Source organism: Pimephales promelas, chromosome 14 (assembly GCF_988280905.1).
Source record: "Pimephales promelas chromosome 14, fPimPro1.hap1.1, whole genome shotgun sequence".
NCBI lineage: Eukaryota > Metazoa > Chordata > Actinopteri > Cypriniformes > Leuciscidae > Pimephales > Pimephales promelas.
The window spans coordinates 315,436-341,499 of NC_142782.1; the positions used below are offsets into that span (position 1 = coordinate 315,436).

Below are 26,064 nucleotides of genomic sequence, written 5' to 3' on the forward strand. Positions count from 1 at the left end.
GAGCTACTTGTACAATACTTGTTCCCTTCTCTCAGGGAACCGAGGTTACGTTACTAACCGAGACATTTACAAAAGTAGTAAAATGCCATAAGATTTTATGTCTTGTTTTCTGGGGGAAAAAAAGTCCAAAAGTTTTTACTTAAAAAAAGCTAAATTTTCTGCCAACAGGGTCAGAAAATAATCTTAATTATTATCTTATTTTTGTTACCCCTGGTAGTGTCAGGGTGTGGTGCGGGCTGAGGAACCGGAGGAGTCCAGAGTAATAGTAAAGATTACTTTTAATATAACAAACAGGCAGGAAGACAGGAACACGGGTGCAACACAGGCTAACATTAGACATTAGGCGTTTATCAATGTCAAGGAAGGATCCTCGGAAGCCGGAATTTCGAGGATGCTACGTCATCGACGTCCGTCGAAGGACTGTTCCAATGTCGAGGATCCTCAGAATTTCAACCAAGGACTGAGTCCTTTGTTCGGAAAATATCCCATACACAGGAAAGGATGCATATGTGTAGCCTTCGCGCTCTTAAATCACCCACAATCCTATGCGCAGCTTTGCTATCTTGTTCAAAAAATAAAAAAATGTCGACCGTTAGCGGAGTCGGAGTGATAACGGCAATATGCTTTCAAATGTAAGCAAGTATAATTTCAGTTTAGCCATTTATTTAATGTTTGTTAAACTATTTAACATATCGGCCCAAATTTGCTGAGGGGATTTAAAGCTGTTCCCTTTTACTTGTGATTAACTTTTTAATTTTTACTTCATATAACGTTATCGCCTTTTTGTTGGTCACATATTTTACCATTGCATGTGTTTTAACAGCTAGATCGTGTTGCTATGGACGTAGTGCTAGTTCTGTTCACTCCGGTAATATAATCGTTTTTGAATGAATAAACTCCTTTTTAAATAAATATTTTGTGTCAAATTATTGATTTATTTGGTAGGTAGCCGTTTGGTACGTACAACCCCTTCAGGCTGATTCAATCATCAAGACCCTTAGAGTTTGCGGGGTTGTATTCACTAAACCACCTGGTTATACATTATCCCTTATTCTTTATTTATTTAATTATTTATTTCTGAGGACTGACAAGACAAAATAAGGACTGTCAACAAACAGTGCAGTACACCAGCACTATGATTTTTGCAGCGCCGAAGCGGACCTTTCACTGATGTAATGACGCAATGACGTGCACTTGCTAGCCTGTTCCATTTACGTGTTCTCCGAATGCTAAAGAGGACCCTTGCCTAGCCTCTGAAGGAAATGACTTGGAAGGACCCGTCCTGCCAAGGAAGTATCCTTGACATTGAGAAACACCTAGTGATTGACAAAGACAGAATGAAACAGAGGGAACTAAATACACAGAGGAATCAAGCCTAATGGGGTGAAAACAGGTGAAACAGATGAACAAGACGAGGAACAGGTGGCTGATGAGGGAGTGAGTTCCGGAATGGAGACAAGAGGATCCTGGGAAATGTAGTGCAGGAGACGCAGACAGAATGGTGCAGACGAAGACTGTGACAGGTAGATCTTTTATGCCTAAACTCACTTCATGTTGATTTTCTCCCCCCAGAAAGCAAGACATAATATTTTATGGCATTTCACTCGGTAAGAATGTTTTGTTATTTGGACTGGAAACTAGGCAAAAATACTGAGTAAGAAGATGTGGTGTTCGACTGTGCTGGGCTTGATCTTCTGAATCGGAGGTTCTGGATGTTCTGGATGTTGTATAATGTTCTCTGTGTATCAGATGCACTGTTTGAAGAGCGGACTCACCGATCTCTGACGGCGAAGTCTTTCTGCTGCTCGAGCGCGTGAACGAAGGACACCAGGAAGTGCTTGTTGTTGAGAAGAGTGGAGAACAGAGTGATGCCCTCCTCCAGGTTGGGCCGCATGCTGTTACACGGCTAACATGAGGAACACACACACACACACACACACACACACACACACAGCACATGCTATAATATAAACCAGTCACTGTGAAACAACTTTAACTATCTCTGTAAAATAACTTATTTTATTCCACATACTCGTTGTTTTATAAATAACAGCTTTTATTGGATGAAGCCTGATGTTTTTCTGTGTACCTTTTTATTTATATATTTATTTATTTGTTTTAAATTAGGTACATAAGGCTGTCTTGAGTATGTTATGTCTGATACAGGGTTTTGTTCTTCAATATCTTTCCTTGTCAAACTCTGAAAATAAAACTAACTGAAGTTGTCCATGATGCCCTAACCCTAATGCGGAAATATCCAGAGCCAACGAGACAAAATAATCATCTTCCAGCGTGTGTGTGTGTGTGTGTGTGTCTGAACATGGAGTGTGTGTGTGTGTGTGTGTGTGTCTCACCTGCCAGTCCTGCAGCAGAGGATGAGTTTCAGTCAGAGCTCTCGGGCCGAGCAGATCGTTCTCATACATCGGCTGAACCAGACGCCGCTCGTAGTCACAGCACATCTACACACACACACACACACACACACACACACACAGAGAGAGAGAGAGTCAAAGATTCAGATTGATGGAGCTGTTCTGCAGTCATCATTATGTTCCTCATCCAGGTTCTGCAGTGTGTTCGAGCTCACGGTCAAACTGCACTAAAGGATTATTCACTTCAGAAGTCAAATGTCCTGATAGCTTAATCTCCTCATAAACATTTATATACATTTAACCACAAATCAAGCGTTATTGTTCGATCTGGCAGGTCACGTTAGTCAAGCTCGCATCAGTGACTCTCATCTGATCCTCCACCTGTATCACTGTATACAGAATAATCTCCGTCAGTATCTCGTTCCTCAGGAGCTGATTGCCCTCCTCCATCCGCAGCTCCACCTCTCGTCAGTCAGGATTTAGCCTTCAGATTCTCCTTCAATCAGGATCAAATCTTGAATTCCCGTGAGGAGGGTTTGTTGCTGCTAGACCTCACGGATGCGCAGGGGAGTTCTCGCCCAGAACTGAACCATACGGCCAATCCAAAGTGTGTGCTAATCGTCAGTCATATTTGACAGAAATGTGTTTCACTCTACTCTACATTTCTGAGCCAGAACACGCGTGACCTTTCAACCTGATTACGTAATGTGTGGCGCATCACAGCGAGGGCAAGACCAGCATTAGTGGTAAAAGTATATAAATGTTTATTTTGTTATAAAATGTCCTCTGGTTAGTCTAGATTCCTCGGCTGGATCGTGTTCTGCACTGAAACTCACATCTGGACCTTCCACCCGTTGGACCCCATTGAAGACACTATATCCTGGAGTGTGTTCCTCAAAACCTTAATTTCTTTTCGACTGCAGAAAGAAGGACATGAACATCTCGATGACATGGGGGAGAGTAAACTATCAGGAGATTTTACTCCTGAAGTGGATAATGTTTTAACAGTAAACCCAGAATTCCCCCAGAACGCTGTCCACTAACTCGGCCTCGGGAGTCTCTGGGTTTCCGGTGGTCTGCAGACACTGGGACTGGGAGATTACTACATCAGTGGTTTTGGAGAACAAACAGAAGAGTCTTATACTTGCAAAAGCTAAAATCTAAAATCCTTTGTAAGACTTCGTCTAAACCCACAATAGTTTTGCTTTAAACTGGGCTTGTGCTTCTTGCTTTAAAACTAATGCCACTTACGTTGATATATAATGCTAAGGCATTCATACAGTGGACATGTTTTACAGATATATTTTAAGGGCCACTTCTTGTTCAGAGTAACGATATACATTAATCTGACACTCAGAGCTGCAAATCCAGGTCTTGTTTTCACGAGTATGAACTGATGTATTGTGTAATAATCATATTCCCCTGATCATCACACACACACACACACACACACACACACACAGAGAGAGGCTGAGATCAGTCATTTACCTCATCAGCTTCAGCTCGTTCTGTGTGTGTGTGTGTGTGTAGTGTGTGTAGTGTGTGTGTGTAGTGTGTGTGTGTGTACCTTGGGAAAGAAGGTGCGCGTGACGAACTGCTTGTACTCCAGGAACGGGATCCCCTGTGTGCGGTTCAGCTCTTTCGTCAGATCCGTCATGTCCGTCTGCAACTCTGCAAAACCTGCGACGCACAAACATGACAATAATTAACAGAAAAACTAAATGTGGGCGTCATCAAACGTGTGTACTAAGCCTTTGAGTAGTACAGCCTTTAAAGCGTTAGTTCACCCAAAAATGTAAATTCTGTCAGTATTTACTCACCCTCATGTTGTTCCAACCCCGTAAGACCTTCGTTCATCTTCACAACACAAATTAAGATATTTAAGATATTAAGATCGCTCCTGCATACTAGTCCATAGGCTTCTTGAGGGAATGACTCGAAAAGTTATTAAAAACATCGTTAAAATAGTCCAAGTGACTACAGCGGCTCAATCTTAACTTTATCAAACGACGAGAACACTTTTGTGCGCAAAAAAACAACAAAAATAACGACTTTATTTCAACTATTGGTTTATTTCTCCCTCTGTGCGAGTCAGGTTACTAGTTTAATAGCGTAAGCTTCTGTTATTGTACGTCACACGCATCACACACATGACCAGCGTCGGCCAATAGTGAGCCTACGTGTGACGTAGCTTTACGCAATCACACTACGTTAACTGACTACAGGCTCATGGAGAAGGAAGTGAATAGTTGAAATAAAGTCGTTATTTTTGTTGTTTTTTTGCACACAAAAGTGTTCTCGTCGTTTGATAAAGTTAAGATTGAGCCGCTGTAGTCACTTGGACTATTTTAACGATGTCTTTAATGACTTTTCGGGGACAGTCCCTCAAGAAGCCTATGGACTAGTATACAGGAGCGATCTTAATATCTTAAATATCTTAATTTGTGTTCCGAAGATGAACGAAGGTCTTACAGGGTTGGAACAACATGAGGGTGAGTAAATACTGACAGAATTTACATTTTTGGGTGAACTAACCCTTTAAAATAACTTAAAATACAAACGAACGAAATTCATTCAACGAACGAAACGAACAAAATGACTCGGGAAAAGATTTGTTCATTTTGACGAACGAGTTCAAACAGGAGAGTCACGAACGCGCATCACAGAACAGAGCAAGGCGAGCATTTGAGCTTATAAAACTTAAACTTTGTTATTTATTAATTAAATGAGCGATCGTTTCGCATGATAAGACCCTTATTCATCGTCTGGAATCGTTTAAAGCCCTTTGAACAGTTTGCACTGAATCTGTCATTTGGACCTTGAACCGTTTGGTTCCCATTGAAGTCCATTATATGGAGAAAATCCTGGAATGTTTTCATCAAAAACCTTCATTTCTTTTCGACTGAAGAAAGAAAGACATGGACATCTTGGATGAACCTGGAGCAGAAGAGCAGCAAAAGTTTTTTTTAAAGTGAACTACTTCTTTAAATGCAGGGCCCTTACATACAGGTCTTTACACGCGGGGGCCTTATATTCGGGTCCTTAAATGCGGAGCCCAGACGATCGCCCGGCTCGCCTGCCCTATTGCGACGTTGCTGCATATGGGTTTTTATGAACAACACTGTTTTAATACACCATGTAAAATAAGTGATATAAACTTGAACATAACTTATGTACATTACGTGTTATAAGAACTGCCTGCAGAGGGCGCCAGCGACCCGGCGTTTATATATATCGCGTAGCCTAGACTAGAGAACGGTTTAATAATGCGGTTTGTGGTTTCTCAACCGTGGAATGCGCCACTTCCAGTATTTTGTCGGTTACTGGGTAAATTGCAATCAAGGATTTTTTTTAATTGAGTTCTTATCTTTAATCGAGGAATCGAGAATATATAATGTGATGCCGTCAACACAGAACACCGGACTACAGGCGAACTCTTACAGTAACTGCTGCAGGTGTGCTCATATTCTGAGTTTGCATTTCACTGTTTTTAATTATTTCGAGGAATAACGAATCTGTCTTTGTGAGATGAGTAAAAGAGCTGTCAGTCAGTACATGAGGACGCTCGCTCAGTAACTGGTGTGTGATGTTCAGCTGTAGATGTGAATGCTGTGTAATGCAGTGGAAGGGGATCATGCCGTCAGTTTTCTGTGAAACACATGACAGCTCAAACTCTGAGTCACTGTGAGAACAGCTCGGTTACAGCTAACGTGAAGCAATTGCTTTTTAAATGGATGTATACAAATACACTCAGTTTGTGTGAAGCAGTTAGTGGTGAAAAATTATGATGACACACTTATTCTGCGAACTTGCACAATGTGTGTGTGTGTGTGTGTGTGTGTGTGTGTGTGTGTGTGTCACGATTGGAGCTGATGTCAGATCAGTGCTGTGAGGAAAGTCCTGCTGGGATAACAGGAATTGAAACATCCTCTTATTGTTTCAACACAGGATGTTAGTGTATATTTAGGGATAGAATTACCATGGAAACCAAGAATATAACGGGAGGAAACGAGAGAGAAAGAGTTGATGATGGGTGAGCTCAGCTCCCTCGGCTCACATTCAACACCAGAAACACAAGAACAATCACACACTTCAAACCCAAACCATATGTGTTTACTGCTGACTGTACAAAGTGATATTCAGAAATACATCTGAATATTAACAGTTAAATAACAGTTCACCATCATGCATTGCTTTCGTTCATCAGGAGACGGAAAATTCAAATAAACGGGAAGCCCCAAAAAGCCCAAACAGCGAAATAAGAGTCTCATAAAGTACTGCTCATGCTCAGACTCGAGGTGAAAGATCTCGTCTACGCAACTAAGAGGAAGTGCATGTGCTTAGCCTAACCCTGGAGTTCATCCTCCGTCTAAGATCAGAAAATTCATATTTAACAGTGTACACAAAATTGAACTTGAAACGTAATTATACTTATAAATTCAAAGTTCTGGTTGACTCAATCTGCTCGTAATCTCGTAATCTGCACGGGTGACTCCCTCCACCCTCCCCAGCACCACCTGTAGATCTGCACGGGTGACTCATGAGCGCTATATTGAGCAGCCGCGCTGTAGGATGGACTCTCTTGTGTTTTGGTGTTTTAATGATTTAATTTTATAGAATTTAGTCTATTTCAGTTATGGAAAATACGGGTTGTTACTGTTCTGATAAATGTGTATATCTCAGATCATAAACAGTGCCCCCCCCACCCCATGAAAACAAGAGTGTGTTACCTTTGCGTATCTCGTCGCGGATCTGTGACTCCATCTCCTCCATCTGTAACAGAGTCTTCTGCCAGTAGCGCTCTGCCCTGCGGCTCTTGGTGCAGTACACCACCAGTGCTGAACACACACACACACACACACACTTCAGCACAGGAACAACATGTGTGTTGCATCCATGGTGTAAAGAGTGAACACACACGTACCCAAAGTGCACAGCAGCAGCACACTCACACTCACACACACACACTCACCCACAGTGCAGAGCAGCAGCAGCACACAGCAGACCACGATGGACACCACGATGGCCAGTTCACTGCCTCCACCCATCTGCACCATCGCTATCACCTTCTGGAAACGGCCCACACGCACCTGGAGCAGAAGAGCAATCGTTATCATCATCATCATCTTCATCTTCATCACGCTGGAGCATCTGACCGTCACAGCATCAGAGCGAGAACATGGGACATCAGAGAGACAACACCGCCCCATTCTCCTCATGTCCTCATTCTCCTCGTGTCCTCATCCACACAACAGCAATGCCTGCTGTCTCGAGAAATGTTAAATGGTGGTTTCCGGAGAGACATCTGTGGCTAAACCTCACTGGCATCAAGGACAGAGATAAAGCGTCTATTTGGCAATTTAGTCCAGACTGTAGTCAGTAGTATTGATATATTGATATAGGCGGTGGGTCCGTCGGCCACCCAGTCCCAACACCAGGTCCAGCTTCTCAAAAACGTGAAGCTCAGAAACAGAGCGTGGCGAGTTGGCTCCCCCCGTAGAGACTGGGGACCGGGGTGCCACTCCACCACCTAAACAGAAGCTGGACTTGAGGTACGATAGACTTGAGGTAAAGAAACGAGCTCCTTCATTAAACCCCCACAACACCGGTCCATCCCTGCCACCTCCGGTGGTCCGGGGGGAAATCAGTTTCAGGTCAAATCATCTTCGTTTATACAGCACTTTTAACAGTATGGGGTGTTTTAAAGCAGCTTTAGAGATACAATAGAAATTAAAGCTGCAAGCAGCATTTAGCGGGGTTCAAGCAGTTTAGGCCTTTAAGGCCTTTAAGCACAAAAGCATCAAAAGATATTAAGTTTTATGTAGCAAGCATTATTTACCATGATAAACCATATTTCAATGTGATTTTTCATGATTTACCATGTTCTAGTATGATTTACCATGAATGTAACATGATTTTCCATAGTTTACCTTGATATACCATGTTACTTCCATTTTGAAATACTTTGTTTCTCCAATATTCTGCACTAAAGCAAACCATTTTTTTCATGTTAACTTCATAAAGCATGCTTACACACAAACGCACGCACACACACACACACATTTATAGTGTGTACAGTATATGTATAGTATGACTGCAAAACATTAACAAAAAGAAATTTGTTAAATAAATTAACTATGCAAAATATAGTGTGTACTAGGGGTGGAGCCGAATACGGTAATCGGAAAGGCACAAATAATGTGTTTTTTACGAATACTTATTCCGAACAAAATATTTGTGTTCGGGAACAAGAAATACTGTATGTCAAAAAGCTGCACAGGCTGCTCCACACAGCAACAGAGAGGGCTCGGCTGAGCGAATTACCATAGCAGATTGTTTAGGCTTTACAACAGCATTAGAATAAAGTTATTGTCCAGCTAAAGTTAGGATTGATTGATTCAACTCCGTTGCGAAGATCATTAGTTATTAACTTAGGGGCCGCTAACACGACACCGCTCTAACAGAAAACCCTTAATGCGCTCCGGCCGCCCATCCACACAACAACAGTGCCTGGTGTCTCGACAAATGTTAAATGGTGGTTTCCAGCGAAATGTTAAATGCGCAGATGACACAGATAGAGATTTAACATTCCCCATCAACAAGTCATTGCGTCTCTCGGCACTATGCCAAACTAATACCCCTTTCAGACAAGTAAGCGGCGTGGAAGATACTGCTAAATTAATCTCCTTGAGCTTTTTTTGTTAATTTCTTTTGTTGCACCGTTTTTGCCTTTTATTATGATAGGACAGTTAATTGACAGGAAGCAAAGTGTGAGGGAGAGAGAGGGGGAAGGGACTGGGAAAGGTCAACGGGCCGGGACTCGACCTCGGGACGCTTGAAGCGCAATTGCGCTATAAATCGCCGACTTGGAAATTGAGGAGAATAGAAAAAGGCTACAGAATACAGTTTGTACGCCACCCTCCGTGCTACCGGGAAACCGGAAGAGGCGCACTTGTTGGTTCAAGAACTGCAAAATCTGCTGGACAAAGAGGCATTGGACATGTTCCCCTCCCAGATAGATAGTAAGATTATTACAGCCATTATTTTCTGGTTCCCAAAAAAGATGGGGGATTGCGTCCAATTCTAGACCTTAGTGGCCTGAATCGTTCTCTCAAAGATTGAACTTCAAAATGCTGACAATCAAAATGATCATGTTTCAAATTCCTGATCGACCTCAAGGTGCTGGAGCGTTTGCAAGAAAAGCAGGTCCTGCTACTCTCAGAGCTTTTGTGGCCACCATTGCGGCTTGCCACGCTCTGATTGACTGGGTTTCAGTGGGGTAACACCCTGTGATCGCTCGCTTCATCATGGGAGATGGGCGACTGAGCCCTCCTGTCAGAGTCAAAGTCCCTTTCTGGGACTTACTTAGCCGTGGACCTTGAGGGGCTAGTCGACAACCCATTTGAACCACTAGAGTCAGCGCCGGTCAAGCTTCTGACTCTAAAAATGGTTTTCCTTAGGGCTATCTTGCGACCCCCACAAAGCCGACTGTCGCAGTGGGTGAAGGATTCTGTCGCCATAGCCCAGCGGTTCTCAAACTTGTCCTGCCCCTATGAGGCGTGCGGTCCAGCTTCGCCTCGAGGCGTTCGGCTCATTCTACCCGCAGGGTTGCATCCTCCAGGGCTTTAGCAAGAGGTGCCGCGTTTGTGATTGTGATTGAAGTGTTCAATTCTATTCTGTTCTTCTGTTTCAAATGTTCAATTCCATTTTATTCTTCTGAGTTTGAAGTGTTTAACTCTACTCTATTGTATTCTGTTCTTCTGTGTCAGCAAAGCCGTTTGGGAGTTGGCAAGCGCTGTTATTGCGGGAAGTCTCCAGCCTGAGGAAATCCTGCGGTCTCTCTTGTGTTTCTTACATGTGCTCACGTCTCAAAACAGCGTTCTGAAAACAGTTCAGTTCTCTAGACTCACACTGACCTGTGTCTCGTGTTTTTAACAGTAAACATGTGTCTCGGGTGGAACATGACTTCTTTATGATGCCCTGTTTACAGCATGAAGAAGAGCAGCTCAGGCCTTCGTTACGATATCTAGTGTGTTCCACAGATCACAGACAGTCTTATGGACGACAAACAACACAATACAGAGTAAATGATGACAGAAGTTCCACATTTTGCTTCCTAATCCTGTGTTTTCCAGATACTCACCCTTTGGCCTGTTAGTAAAATATGGAAAAACAGCCAGAATGTAAATCCATACATCTCACATAAACAGCGCATATGTAAAGCCATCCTCCTGTTCCCTGTGTATGTGTGTGTGAGTGTGTGTGTGTGTGTGTGGAAACCGCTCTCAATGCCTCATTTGCCCTCAGACCCAGATGTTTGTGATCTTTTCCACTGTTTGTTGAGACGTTCAGTGGTCTCTCTACTCCATTAGCTGTGTCATGCAGCGCTCCGGCGTGTTAAATATAGCTGTGTGTGTGTGTGTGTGTTTCACAATCAGACCAAACAAAGGAACGGGGAATTCAGACATGAAAACAAGCAGGGCATTTCAGGGCTTGATTAACTCTTGTTTTCATGCTTGATGTTGAACGGCAGAGAAATTCCAGCGCTGCTTTACACTTCCAGCGACCGAGAGAGAGAGAGAGGGAGAGAGAGAGTGTGTGTGTGTGTGTGTGTGAGAGTGATACCGATGAGCAGATAAAGAATAAAGTGATGGTTACGCTGGTAGTGATTAACGTCAGATACAGATACACTGATAAAGCTGATGTGGGCGAGAGACATTCAGCTTCCAGTAAGTTCACTCTCTCACAGTGAGTTTGCAGCCTGTGAAGTTCTCCTTCGCTCCTTGAGCTGCTGATTACCATGGTAACAACAGCTACAACAGCTACACCTTCACAATAATTTAATAGCATTTCTGAAACAAGGTCAATGTTCATTTGTGTTCTAAAATATTTTACGTTTGTAATATTAAAAGTTGAGTGTGTGAGTGTTGTAAGTTGTGGGTGTTCTGAGTGTTGTTAGTGTTGTTATTTGTGAGTGTGAGTTGTGAGTTGTGAGTTGTGAGTGTGAGTGATAGAGTGAGTGATAGAGTGAGTATGAGTTGCGAGTGTGAGTGTGAGTATGAGTTGTGAGTTGTGAGTGTGAGTATGAGTTGTGAGTTGTGAGTGTGAGTATGAGTATGAGTTGTGAGTATGAGTTGTGAGTGTGAGTATAAGTTGTGAGTTGTGAGTGTGAGTATGAGTTGTGAGTTGTGAGTGTGAGTATGAGTTGTGAGTTGTGAGTGTGAGTATGAGTATGAGTTGTGAGTATGAGTTGTGAGTGTGAGTATAAGTTGTGAGTTGTGAGTGTGAGTATGAGTTGTGAGTTGTGAGTGTGAGTATGAGTTGTGAGTTGTGAGTTGTGAGTATGAGTTGTGAGTTGTGAGTGTGAGTTGTGAGTATGAGTTGTGAGTGTGAGTATAAGTTGTGAGTTGTGAGTGTGAGTATGAGTATGAGTTGTGAGTTGTGAGTGTGAGTATGAGTTGTGAGTTGTGAGTGTGAGTATGAGTATGAGTTGTGAGTATGAGTTGTGAGTGTGAGTATAAGTTGTGAGTTGTGAGTGTGAGTATGAGTTGTGAGTTGTGAGTGTGAGTATGAGTTGTGAGTTGTGAGTATGAGTTGTGAGTTGTGAGTGTGAGTTGTGAGTGTGAGTTGTGAGTATGAGTTGTGAGTGTGAGTATAAGTTGTGAGTTGTGAGTGTGAGTATGAGTATGAGTTGTGAGTTGTGAGTTGTGAGTGTGAGTTGTGAGTGTGAGTTGTGAGTATGAGTTGTGAGTGTGAGTATAAGTTGTGAGTTGTGAGTGTGAGTATGAGTTGTGAGTTGTGAGTGTGAGTATGAGTTGTGAGTGTGAGTATAAGTTGTGAGTTGTGAGTATGAGTATGAGTTGTGAGTATGAGTTGTGAGTTGTGAGTATGAGTTGTGAGTGTGAGTATAAGTTGTGAGTTGTGAGTATGAGTTGTGAGTTGTGAGTGTGAGTATGAGTTGTGAGTTGTGACTATGAGTTGTGAGTTGTGAGTATGAGTTGTGAGTTGTGAGTGTGAGTATGAGTTGTGAGTTGTGAGTATGAGTTGTGAGTATGAGTTGTGAGTTGTGAGTGTGAGTATAAGTTGTATGTTGTGAGTGTGAGTATGAGTTGTGAGTTGTGAGTGTGAGTATGAGTTGTGAGTTGTGAGTGTGAGTATGAGTTGTGAGTGTGAGTATGAGTTGTGAGTTGTGAGTATGAGTTGTGAGTTGTGAGTTGTGAGTGTGAGTTGTGAGTGTGAGTATGAGTTGTGAGTGTGAGTATAAGTTGTGAGTTGTGAGTGTGAGTATGAGTTGTGAGTTGTGAGTGTGAGTATGAGTTGTGAGTGTGAGTATGAGTTGAGAGTGTGAGTATAAGTTGTGAGTTGTGAGTGTGAGTTGTGCGTGTGAGTGTGTGTTGTGAGTGAGTGTGAGTATGAGTTGTGCGTGCGAGTTGTGAGTTCTTCACTCACAGTGACGGGCAGATCTCCAGCGCCGGCGCTCAGCGAGCGGTTGATGGTGCAGTGGAACAGCTGATCGTTATGGAAGGTGATGTCACAGAGGTCTGAGCCAATCGTCACGGAGTATTCGTCCAGTGTCAGGTCCAGCTCGCTTGGCCCTTTCTGACACACAAAAACAACCACCATAACTGTGTGTGTAGATATGTGTGTGTGTGTGTGTGTGTGTGTGTGATGGTGGAAGATAGTGGAAGTGGACAAGGATTTTGTTCAGTATTTCACAGTGGAAATAGAAACCAAGTGATTGACAGAATCACAACTAAACATCCTCTAATGATTAAGCACACACTTAGAAGGCAAACACACAGACACTGTTTCAGCTCGTTGTCCTTCCTTCCTCTCCAATTCTTTAGGAGAGAATGACAATAACACTCCCTCGCTCGCCTGTGCCTGTTAGACACTTCCTGTCTGACTCTCAGAGACTTGCAGCGTCCTGCAACACAGATCTGGACTCTCCCCAGTGTGTGTGTGTGTGTGTGTGTGTGAGAGAGAGAGCAATGCTCAACTACTTTAGTCCTTACAGACCATAGGGTATGTGCACAGGGAACTCGCACTGCGTCCTGAGACACGTTTGGGGAACGCCTCAGCATGACTGATGACATGATTGGCATTGATAACCTCAGAATGGCAGCGTGGCACTTTTTGTTCCCCAAATGTGTCTCAGGATGCAGTACGAGTTCCTCTTCGAAAGGGAATGTCTCTGGTTACGACTGTAACCCTTGTTCCCTGAGAACAGGGAACGAGACACTGAGTCCTGAGACACTTCAGACTGAAGTACTGTATAATCACGGTGAGGCACACACACACACACACTCACGTTGATGACGAGGATGAGCGGCTCTCCAGGGTGATGTTTGATGAGCTTCTCTTTGTTGGCGGTGTAGAACTGCGGATCCTCCACGTAGTCAAAGGGAAAGTGTTCAGCGAGAGGCTCCTGGTCCTCGTCCGGCCCTCGGCCCCCTGAAGGGTCCACCCCTCGGTACAGCACCTGGTTCAGGTAGAAGAGAGCCGTGGCCTGCTGGGACTGAGCCGCCGCCGGAGACTGACACACCATGAGAGTAGACGACACACACGAGCAGTTCTGCAGAAAACACACGTGTTCACTGATATCAGATGATCTGATCTGAATGATGACTCTATCATCTGCTGAATCTGATGACGTTTGCATTGTTTTCCTATCAATAAAAGGCATTATTTCTCACCGTCTGTCCGACTCCAGTCACCTCCATCACGGCCGACTGCACCAGCCCGAAGCCGTGACCCGTGACCGAGATCCTGCGGCCACCACTGACGCCATGAGGAACACAGAGGAACAGATCTATGAGACTGCAAACTCAAGCCCAGCTAACCAGAGTAAGAGCGTCCATCTCTAATGTGGGGAATGAAGCAGAGTTTCCTCGTGTCCTGTGGTGGGTCGTACCTGAGGAAGCTCTTGCTGGGTCTGATCTGACTGATGGTGGGGTTTTTCTCGTAGGTGAAGGTGAAGCTGGGCGAAGCGCTGAGGCAGGGCCGGCCGTCGTACACCACACACACAGACACGTTCTCTGCCAGCGCGGCGGGTGGCATCACACACCCGATCACGTCACGCGACCGCCTGCAAACACACACACACACATTCACAACATAATCATCTGACTATATACATCTGATTCACAAATATAAGCCCATTCCTGATGTAATATGAAATCAGTGAAATATGAGACGAACACACACTCACATGTAGATGCTGCAGTCGTGAGTGGTGTTGATCCTGACGCTGACAGTGGATCCGGCGTCCAGAAACTGTCCGCTGATGGTGAGTCGGGTTCCTCCGGCGAGAGGCCCGTGTGGCGGGGAGAACTCCAGCAGTTTCGGCTCCTGTGTACGAGGAACACTTACTCAAAGAGTTCACAACTAACTGAGCTTCTGTAGAGCAAGATCTGGTCAGGCATCCCAAAACACAGCGTCCTGTGACAGGCTTCGGCCAGAAGAGCAACTGAACCGGCGAATCTACTAGAAATGCTACTATGCTCCAAAGACCACTTTAGCTGTGTTTCCCACAAGCGGCAACCTTCCTCTCTCTCTCTCGAATCAACACTGAAGGGACTTAAACTGCAGTTCCTCCCCTGGCCACTAGAGGCCGGCTGCAGAAGAGACTCAATCCCATAAACCCCCATGTTAAAATGCCCAACGGTACAGCAGAAAAAACATGTTTACAGTCTGGTCCTAAAAGTGGTTTTGGTCTATATCGCTAATTTTGCCCTTCATGACGACTGAGGTTATTTTTTTATAACTCATCTGTTTAAATTACATAAAGCCTTAAAGTTCTTCGGCCACTTGAGTGACAGATGTGTTGCCGCTGATGTCACCGCTAGCCGTTTGTCTGCTGTCTGTTAGCGTCACGTCACTTCAGCTAATCCGCCTCGCTGCACATTTTCGTTTATTCGGAAGCGACGCTGCCACTTTGGGCTTCAGTAATGCTCTCAGAAACACTACGGGTGACTCACACTACGCCAATATTTCTTTACAGTCTACGGCTTCATATAAATATTCATATTTCCGAATGTTAAAGAGCTAAAGCTGTTGATAAAGTCTGAGTGTAGTGGCTTCGATCATATAAACTCTACTGGAAGGTTAGATTAAATTAGCATGTCATTAGAAGTAATGTGGCATGTAGAGTGAACGTCGGAAACACACACACAGTCCACTCAGACCATGACATCACTTCCCGTCGAGGCGAGGATGTTAGAACGTAAGTGTGTGTCGCTCAGACAGATGTTTCCTGAGGAAGGAGCTTTGGAGGAGGAGTGATTCCTCAGGGACTGACCTGGAATTTCCTCTTTTATAGTTTCTATAGTTCTGCTCCAGCTCCATTTCCCACCTGAACCAGTCCTCCCACCTAAACCAGTCCTCCCATCTGAACCAGTCCTCCATCTGAACCAGTCCTCCAACCTGAACCAGTCCTCCCACCTAAACCAGTCCTCCCACCTAAACCAGTCCTCTACCTGAACCAGTCCTCTACCTGAACCAGTCCTCTACCTGAACCAGTCCTCCCACCTAAACCAGTCCTCCGTCTCTATCACGTCCCTTCAGCTAATCCGCCTCGCTGCAATATGGGCACTCTGGGCTTCAGTAATGCTCTTCAGAAACACTACGGGTGACTCACGGACTACGGCGATATTACGACACTACTACCGTTCAAAGTGCTAGTTTTTAAAAAGGTTTTTTTCTTGGTTATTTAACAAAAGGGAATATTTAATTTGTTTCATGCTCAAACATTTTGGGAACGTTACTTTTGAATGTTCTCTGAACGTTCTCAAAAAAGTAACGATTAACGACTGTCTAAAACGTTCAATGGCCGCTGTATAAATAATGTTTTTGTTCTGATGTTTTGAGAGCATTATTAAAGAACTTTGAGTGAACGTTCGATTAACATCACAGGAAGAACCTTCAGAGAACCTTGCACACATTCGTCCCCCACATTCGTGCTCTGTGTGTGTTAGCCGTCGAGGTGAGAGGAAGACCAGAGAACAGAAGGCCTGTACGCACCACAAACGAGAACACGTCCTTCGAAAACCCCACTGTGTTACCGGCCACGCTCACCGCCACACGGTCACTCATCGCTTCCCATGATGCACCAGTCTCACAAACCAACCTGCAACAACACACACACACACACATCAGCAGTGGGTCAAGACCCAAAACACGGCACATAAAAGTTACTGAAACGTTTAATTTGGACATTTTTAAATGTTACTTTCTTCAGAACATTCAAACGTAACGTTCCCATAATGATGATACAGTCAAACCTTGACATAACCAAGACATTATTAAAACATTTTGTCATGCTAAAAAGAATTGTGTTTGTGTGTGTGTGTGTGTGTGTGTGTGTGGTTACCTGACTGAGACAGTGTAGTGTAGTATGTCACAGGGCACTTCCCCGATGGAGACGTTGACGTGATCCGCTCGGTGTCCCAGATTCCTGCCCTGAACCGTGAGCAGCGTCCCGCCCGTCACAGGCCCCGTCAGCGGCTCGATCTGCAGCACACACACACACACACACACTAATGTACACCACCAGTCAAGTGTTCAGAATTATTCAATATATATTTCTGAACGAAGTCTGTTGTCATCAAATATACAGTAGGAATGTTAAAATATTATTACACTTTAAAACAGAGTGCCATTCATAAACAACAATAACCGGCTTATAACCAACTGAATACTTACAGGTGAGATTTAAAAAATGAGTAACCAAGGAGACTAACGAGTGGCGGGAAAATGAGAACAAAGGAACTCTAACTAGTGAATCGGTTCTCTTGGACAGTTGACGGTTCTTTTGTTTCAATGAACTATCGGTTCCTTACGTCATCAAGCATTCATTTCCTAACAACTCAGTGCCATGTTATATCAATGAAGCATTCAAATACAGTTATTTGTGAATATTGCAGATTATTGCCTTTCCTTCACTCAGCCTAAATCAATGGCCATTTGTGTTCAGTTTAATTCCCGATCCTGTATGACTGCAATACTGCGGCCCACATCTCAGCACACATTACACACATGCAGAAACGCAGACTCGTGTTCTACTTTTAAACTCATTGATTTCGCTTAACAACTTAAAACATAATCTGATGCACAATAATGTTTTATGTTTCTGAGGTTTGTCCATATCTGCCATCTGAGTGACAGATACACACACACACACACAGCAGCTTCAGTGTTCGCAGTGAGACAGAAGTGAGGGAGAAGGAGGAGAAGAGGGAAGTGAAACAAGCCAAACTTCAGCGGTTCACATGAGCACTGATGACTCCACACTCTGTCCTTACACACACACACACACACACACACACACACTCTTGATGTCTTTTGTCCGGCTTGTGTGAAGACGGTGTGAGCCGATAATGCTGAAACTCAGACCTGTGGTCCGGGAGGAGCTCCTAACAGCAGGTGTGCAACAAAACGCAAAACGGCGGCCAGCAAGTTAGACCCAGTATGGCATAACTGGTATCATTGTTTGCGGTATAACTCAAGCAATATATTTAGACCAATTTCATTCAAATAGGCAAAAATAATCAGTTCCTATTCACATTTTTTGATATTTCATTTACAATTTTGACCACAAGGTGGAGCTGTACCTAAATTTTTCAGTACGTAAAATGGCACATAGAGCTTTGTAACGATACGCAAATACGTTTATAAGATACATTTTATGCCAAAATTCAAAATGGCCGATGCCCAAAATCGCCGATATGGGAAAGTTGGGTTTTTTGACTGGTTTGCTGCACTGAATATAAAGAGAACAGTAAGATTTTTCAGCAAAGAAGTTTGTCCTCATATCTCCAGACCAGCAGGTGGCGCTGTGCTGAATGCACAATACACTAAACCTTTAACCTGGTGTCCAGTCTGGCGTGCACGCGTTATCTCAGAATGGTTGGGATTATTAAAGCTCGGTCTGAAGACGATCTGAGCCAATTTTGGAGACTGAATTTCACAAACCACAAAAGTAGGATATGTAAAGAATCATCTGCAAATTTAAAACGTGTAAACACACAGTTCTCTGGAGGTCTGTAAACATCATAATTATCACTGAACTGTGTAATGAGCCTCAGTTCTCGTCATTTACCTGCTGTCGTCTTCATTTACACCCTTTACCCAAGTGAGAGGCAGACACACAAAGAGAAAGTGTGAAATAGACGACAGAAATCACAGGCTTTTTTAAACATATTCAAATAAGTTTGAGAGAAAACTAGGACACTGGCGGTTTGTCCTGAGCGCTTCGTTTAACTCGTTAATCATGCTTTACACAAGGCATTTATCCATGGAGCCACAAACATCCACAGGAATCTATACATTTCATCCAGTCGCATCACATGCTTGCATACAGGTCTAGAAAAGCAAGGTTTGAGAGTTTAGGGAAAGAATTGCAAAAAGCATCTTGTGTTACTAGGTGAATTTTGTCCACGAAGGTGTTTTCTGTTACTCATGGAAGCTTGTTTTCCACTTCAATACTTGAAGAAATGTAGAAAGTGAGTGATAACTGCCTTAAACCCAGATGAACATCATGTCAGAGCTGCGAACGCTTCTGGAGAAAGCAGAAGGAGGAGTGTGTGTGTGTGTGTGTGTGTGTGCAGCCTTCGCTCTACATCTGAGCACACTCACTCCATTCCTCCAGTCTGCAGATCAGCAGGATCTCTGAGTCATCATGACCCGCTCAGGGAATGTGGGACAGAAGCACTATTGCGTATTATACTGTGTCGTTAAGTCATGGTTGATTATGTCTTTGTGCCCAAACAAATCCCAACACGCTGGTTATAGAACAACAGAATAAAAAACTAATGGTTTATAGTCGCAACTTATGGTCACATAACTCACCAAGCTAAAATAATATGACTAAACTTGACCGTGTGACTTTTGCCACAATTTATAGTCCTCGAGCGCTGGAGTTTTGGTTTAATTGATGTGTGCGCTCAGATATGCAGATAAATGTTCGTACTGAGCTGCCTCTCACTATCCCTCGCAGACTTTAGCATATTTACAGCAGAATCCACACATTGTGGGGCTTCTTCTGAAGTCAGTCTTTATTTACTGGCCATATGGCCTCCGTTCCTTGCTTAAATATTAAATTATGTTTTGTTTCTTGTGCAGAAAATGAAAGGAGGTCCCAGCTCCAGAAGAACACCAGGCTGAGTCAATATTGACTGGATTTTCATCTCTTCTATCCTCACTGCTGTTCATGATCTCGTTTATGTCCGTGTGGTTGTGTGTTTGTGTGAGTCTCACCTTCTGGACGTGTGGATCTGGGCAGTGTGCAGTGATGGTCTGGCACTGGTCTCGCTGACGACACTCGCTATGGCACCAGACACACATGTGACCCTGCGCCTCACGACCCCGGCACTGGGAGCAGTCGCTGACCCCCGCACCACAGCTGTACACCTCCACTGCACACACACACACACACACACACTCAATATCTGTCCACTGAAACCCTTGTGAAACGAGTGGTGAGCATCATCCAACTACAGTCTGTGCATTTGATAATATCTGAAAGCACAACCGTGACAGTGTTGTTGAGCTGGGAGTGCCGCATGTCTGCCACTATAGCACCTTTGATGTCACATCCGTTCATCCCATAGACATATACACTAGATCTCACCTTGGGGTTCTAAGCATGCGTCAAAACCGCCGCCATCTTGGAACGGGGGTCTTGTCATAGGAAGTAGAATTCGAATTCATTGATGGTGGCGGACTTTTGTGCAGCATATCTCTCCGAGTGAGGGATCCTCTTCGAAGGCGCCGGTTTAGCGAATCAGGATCCGGCTGGTGCTGCCCTGTTTTACAGAGGTATCAGGCTGAGCTGAGAGAGATTTGGATCCGGGACAGGGATTGTCTCCCGAAGCAGTCGCTGAATTGCCAAACCGACGGCTGTAGCTATCGGCCGTTCATTATTCACGATTGGATACGCGATCCGCTTAGGGTTAGGGTTAGGGTTAGGGTTAGGATGGGGGGCTTTTCTAGGACGGGTTGCTTTCTTCAATTCACTACCAATGATGGGTCTTGGAGAGTGGCTTTACTCATGTCAGGGTATGAAGGCCAAGGTATACTTCAAATGAAACGAAATATTTCGAACAAAATCAAGCCGAAACTAAGTTCGTTTGGAGTTTGTTTTGGGAGTTTAGCTTGCCAAAGTGAACTTTCCGGAAAAGTTTGCTTCGGCTGGTAAACGCCTTCATACTACCATTGGTCCTTGGCCATTACGTAAGGTAGGTGTGCGCGGCTCATTTCTCCTCACGAGTCCATGATAGTCAGTCATAGTGTCACTATGCCTCGTCCCATAGGATACGGCCTTGGGGTTGGCACGCGCTTGACTCCGGCCTATTCCCAGAGAGTCATTTAATGCCATGACTATGTTTGTGTATAATCACAGCTCAGTCAGGCTGGTATTGGTTCCCCAGAGCGCCAACACAGCGGCAAAGTTTGAAACACGTCTCAGCTGGCGTATGAAACCCGGTTCCCTGGGAACGAGATGCGGTGTTGGCCTCAGGTTTGCCTGCCCGTCTCCTTCACACAAAGGAGTTGATGACATGTAGATCAGGTGCACTCCACACGTGATGTCACGGACAGCCCTGTGCCAACCAATACTGGCTTGTTTACAAGTGTTTCAAACACCACTCATGCTGGGGGCATTCCCCATAGCATCAACACCAAGACACAGAGTCTTGTGTGTCTGTGTGTGTGTGTGTGTGTGTGTGCATGCTGATACCTGTCATTGGTTTTGGACTGTCTATATATGTGTTGGTTCCTCTTCTCCGCAGGTTCAGATGGAATATTTGGCTCCACATTGCAGTTTTTAGCTGCACAAACATATGAAACTTTTATTCATTTTGTAAAAATCAAAGTTGTAAATTGCAGTTACAAACATGGAAGATTGTTTCTGCCACAGAATAAAAAATAAGATAATTGGAGCTTTTTATCTCATAATTCTGACTTTTTCTCACAATTGCAAGTTTATATCTTACAATTCTGAGTTTTTTTCTTGCAATTGCGTGTTTATAACCTGTACTTCTGAATCTTTTGTTCTGAGAATTGTGTCAGTGTGGTAAAGTGAAGGTGAAATGTAATCTTCAGACCTGAATAGATTGAATGTGAGTCAGATATTAATGTGAATTTGTCTGTGACTGTTTTTGAATCAAACGTGTTCCCGTTCTCCCCGACGAGAGTGTGTGTCTCGGATGAACTTACGGTCACTCCACTGCAGTTCACCGACGACCCGTCCAGCCACTGCACACCGTACAGCTGCCCATCGCCGAAGTCACAGTCCAGCGCAGTGCCCTGCACACACACACACACACACACACGTTTACTTAGCTATCTAAATGGGGACATTCCACAGACGTAATGTTTTTTATTATGTACAAACTGTATATTCTCTCCCCTTACACTAACCCTAAACCTACCCATCACACACACACACACACACACACACAGCATGACGACCACAGCATGTCCAATCCCATCAGAGTCATGTTCACACAACATCACAAGACCATGAGACAGAGACGACCTCTCATGACTCACGGTCTCTGACATCCAGCGACTCTCATGGCCTCAGTTGCTCTCAGGAAAAACACACACACACACACTTTTACGCATACGCAATACCTGCCAATAATTCCAACTATATTCACAAAGTTGACCCTAAACCCGCCCATACCTGTCCTAACCTGTCCTACATCCAGCTCAAGAACAGCACTGGTGTTTTATAATACGACATCTGCTCATTAAAGTATAGTAGTTAAACACACCTAATATAGAGAGAATGGTTCCCACACTCAAACCAGTGATTGTCTATGGTAATAATGGGTCCAGTTAACTGTTTGGTTACTGACATTCTTTAAAATATCTTCCTTTTTGTTCAGCAGAAGAAAGAAATTCATACAGGTTTGAAACAACTTCAGGGAGAGAAAATGAGGACAGAATTTCATTTTGAAGTGAATTATCCCTTTAAAGTTGCCCAATTCTGCTCTTTCTCGAACTCTTGATGTGTTTCAGGCTCTACTAGAACAGGAATGTTGATTATTCTCCTCATATTCTCCAGTGTTGCGGCTCCTCTCTTCCCAGTCTGTCAGTAACGCTCTGTTCACTTCCTGTCTCTATGAAGCCCCTCCTCCTGAAAGCACACTGTGCTCTGATTGGTCGGGTGGATCAGGGTTTTGTGATTGGTCAAACGCTTCGAGCGTGTTTGGGAAATGTCCCGCCCCTTCCATAACCACCAGTTTAAAACACAACTAACTAACTCAACCAGGCCCCTCCCCTTTATTATGCGCATTAATTATTATAATGAGGAATATTGTGACGTGTTCCCGGGAGAAACTCAAGACTAATGGAGGCGTTTCAGGAGTTCAGAAACACTGACACTGATTCTGTCATTATCTCTATTTACAGCAACAAAGAACTGGGCAAAACGAGCTGTGATCTGCATGTGTGTGTGCGTGTGTGTGTGTGTGTGTGTAAGAACGCTAGAGTCCTACATGTTGTACGTTCTTGAGGTCCAGGGTGAAAACATGAGGACTTCCGGTGGCCAGCGGAGGAACATCACGGGCCTCCATACTGGGACAGAACTGGGAATTCTGGGAGAGAAACAGGAGGAGAGAAAACAATGGAGACCGATGTTTAGAGAACTAAGAATGCAAGCAATCTCCTGTGTGTGTGTGTGTGTGTGTGTGGGGAAGGGTGGTGACAGTGAAACTGCAAACATCAGTTATTTCTGACGGTACGAGCGCAATCAGACCCTATTCTGAGCTCTAATTTGAGCGTTAGCACACCAATCCCCAAAGTGCCTTAAATAAGCAGATATTTCCCAGCCGTGTTCGAGGTCCACGTTGAGAAACACACAGACGAGTCGCCCGACTGCAGTTACTGCGGGTTTGATTTATTCTCCTGCTGTATTTTCAGTATAACAGGAAACATGGAGCGTCACAATCAGCACTGAGCTCGCATCATGGTTTATTTATTTAGAGTAAGTCAACTCAATTAAATATTGACTCAATGTTTTAGTTTTGTCTTAATTCAGATTGTTGCAGTGCATTCTGGGATGGCTGAGGACACATTATATTGTTTTCTTGGCCTTAACTTGAGAAATGTACACTATAAAACTTAAAGTTGTGTTTTTACTTTAAGAGTTTGGACTCATCTGACCCTTAATGAAACCCTGACCACACATTAAGCACATGTTACATGCAAACACATGTTTCTGCTGTGTAATCACTGTACATGTAAAGAGAAACGCTCTTGAGTGTGTGTGTGTGTTTCTCACCTCCAGAAGATCATGCTGTGTGCTGTTTTTGCTGGAAACGCATGAGTTGAGCTGCGGGTCCCAGTAACAGCGCCATCGAGTACTCAAACAGCTCGTGCACCTACACACACACACACACACACACACACACACACACATTAGTCAAGTCACATTTATTTATATAGCGCTTTTCACAATACAGTGTCGTCAGCATAACAGTGGAAATTAATTCCATGTTTTCTGTGGCAGCATATATATTGAGAATAGCAGAGGGCCTAAAACCGATCCTTGCGGTACTCCATAGTCTACTGACGTTATCTTTGATTTTTTTCCCGTTTAAACACACAAAATGATGACGGTCTGATAAGTACGATCTAAACCAGCTTAATGCCACATTAACATTTAGAAGCATTGTACAATGTGGCGATTTGCTCTGAATTGCCCCGATCTGCTCACGTCAGAAACAGAGCTTCATACTCACAGTCAGAGTGTATGAATAGATGCGAAATAGCCGACATGTACAATAGAGATGATGAAATCAGTGTTAAATAAGGTCGAGAAAAGAGTTAAACACACTTGTGTTCCTGCTCATGAGCCACGAGAAAGTGTTTCTGCATTAGGATATACCACTAAAGAATGATGAGGAGTAAAGACAACACAAGCTTGAGGAAACGTGAAGACCAATAAATAGTGTGTGTGTGTGTGTGTGTGTGTGTGTGTCTGACACACCACAGATCAGAGATCAAACACAGCTGAGACTATAGTGTGAGACATTAGACTACAGTGTTTTGTAGAGCCGGGTCACGTCCACACACACACACACACACACACACACACACACACACACACACACTGATCTGATCTGAATAATGACTCTATTGTGTTTGTTGCAGCAGAACTGAATCTGTCTCGTATTTAAAGTGTGTCAGTGACTCCGTTAGTTTGAAACATCTGGACTGTATAAAGCGCTGTAGCAATAATGGTGAGTGTATCCAGTGGAGTGTGTCTGCGGGGGTGGAGACCATCTTACACACACACACACACACACACAATTAGCCCAGCAATCATTACGACCCTATCTCACACACAGAGAGAGTGTGTGTGTTTGTTTAAGATAAGATAAAGCTTGAGTGTGTGTGTGAGTCTCAGCAGGGTGACAGATGGAGTGTGTGTGTGTGTGTGCGTGTGTGTGTACCAAATAATCCATTGACGGCTCAATTGCACTGAAAAACTTCATGTAAACGCCTTAATCGACCCGACTGAGATTTGTGTTGTAGTGGATACACACGTTACCCTCCATTTCCGAAAGCATGAAAACACCAAAGACGCTTTAACACATGATGTGTGTTATTAGACAGGGGAGACACTGATCTTCATTTAACCATTTTGCTTGATTTGTTTGTCAACTGCTACTTTCAGATGGGCTGCATATTCTTACACCGTTTGAGAGTGATATACAGTATATATATATATATATATATAGATGCGCTCTGAGTCTGGTGTGAATATGTTAAACTGATGTAGATGTGAAGTTACACACTGCAGTGTCTCCAGCGGCCCGGAGCTTATTATCACCTTCACAGACAGCAGATGGAGATGAACTCACACGTACCTGACAGTCATGCAGCGGATCAACACTTACTAACTGTGTTTTACATCGAGAGTCACTGTTGAAGACTGTGCTGAAGGAAAGATTACAGCAGACATGTGGCTCTCTCTCTATGCACATGAACTCTAATAACATCCCATTCCTGATCCGTAGGGTTTAATATGGAGTTTGGAATTATAACAGCTTCAGTTCTTCTGGGAATGCTTTCCACAAGGTTTTGGCGTTAGTTTATGGGAATTATTCTTCTAGAAGCGCATTAGTGTGGTCCGGCACTGATGTTGGACGAGAAGACATCAGTGCCCCCCCACCAAACAACCCAATCAAGACCGAGACCAAGTCAAGACCAAGACCAAGTCGAGTCCGAGACCAAGTCGAGACCGAGACCAAATCAAGACCGAGACCAAGTCGAGTCCGAGACCAAGTCGAGTCCGAGACCAAGACCAAGACCAAGTCAAGACCGAGACCAAGACCAAGACCAAGTCGAGTCCGAGACCAAGTCGAGTCCGAGACCAAATCAAGACCGAGACCAAGTCGAGTCCGAGACCAAGTCGAGTCCGAGACCAAGACCAAGACCAAGTCAAGACCGAGACCAAGACCAAGACCAAGTCAAGTCCAAGACCAAGTCGAGACCGAGACCAAATCAAGACCGAGACCAAGTCAAGACCGAGACCAAATCAAGACCGAGACCAAGTCAAGACCAAGACCAAGTCGAGTCCGAGACCAAGTCGAGACCGAGACCAAGTCGAGTCCAAGACCAAGTCAAGACCGAGACCAAGTCAAGACCGAGACCAAGTCGAGACCGAGACCAAGTCGAG

General features: G+C 44.1%; 1 protein-coding gene across 1 annotated transcript in view; it reads right to left on the reverse strand.

The window, feature by feature from the left end:
• plxnd1 (plexin D1) overlaps positions 1–26,064 on the reverse strand; it is a 58,334-nt gene that overhangs the window by 11,425 nt on the left and 20,845 nt on the right. Inside the window, exons 8-24 of the mRNA XM_039674575.2 lie at positions 23,662–23,761; positions 22,877–22,975; positions 21,588–21,677; positions 21,109–21,199; positions 19,629–19,786; positions 16,744–16,883; positions 16,395–16,500; positions 14,584–14,723; positions 14,287–14,460; positions 14,069–14,153; positions 13,684–13,947; positions 12,822–12,971; positions 7,345–7,462; positions 7,103–7,210; positions 3,940–4,052; positions 2,355–2,459; positions 1,776–1,906 (exon numbers count right to left, since the gene is read on the reverse strand). Coding sequence (XP_039530509.2) covers positions 1,776–1,906; positions 2,355–2,459; positions 3,940–4,052; positions 7,103–7,210; positions 7,345–7,462; positions 12,822–12,971; positions 13,684–13,947; positions 14,069–14,153; positions 14,287–14,460; positions 14,584–14,723; positions 16,395–16,500; positions 16,744–16,883; positions 19,629–19,786; positions 21,109–21,199; positions 21,588–21,677; positions 22,877–22,975; positions 23,662–23,761 — 2,172 coding nt within the window. The remainder of the gene's footprint in view (positions 1–1,775; positions 1,907–2,354; positions 2,460–3,939; positions 4,053–7,102; positions 7,211–7,344; positions 7,463–12,821; positions 12,972–13,683; positions 13,948–14,068; positions 14,154–14,286; positions 14,461–14,583; positions 14,724–16,394; positions 16,501–16,743; positions 16,884–19,628; positions 19,787–21,108; positions 21,200–21,587; positions 21,678–22,876; positions 22,976–23,661; positions 23,762–26,064) is intronic.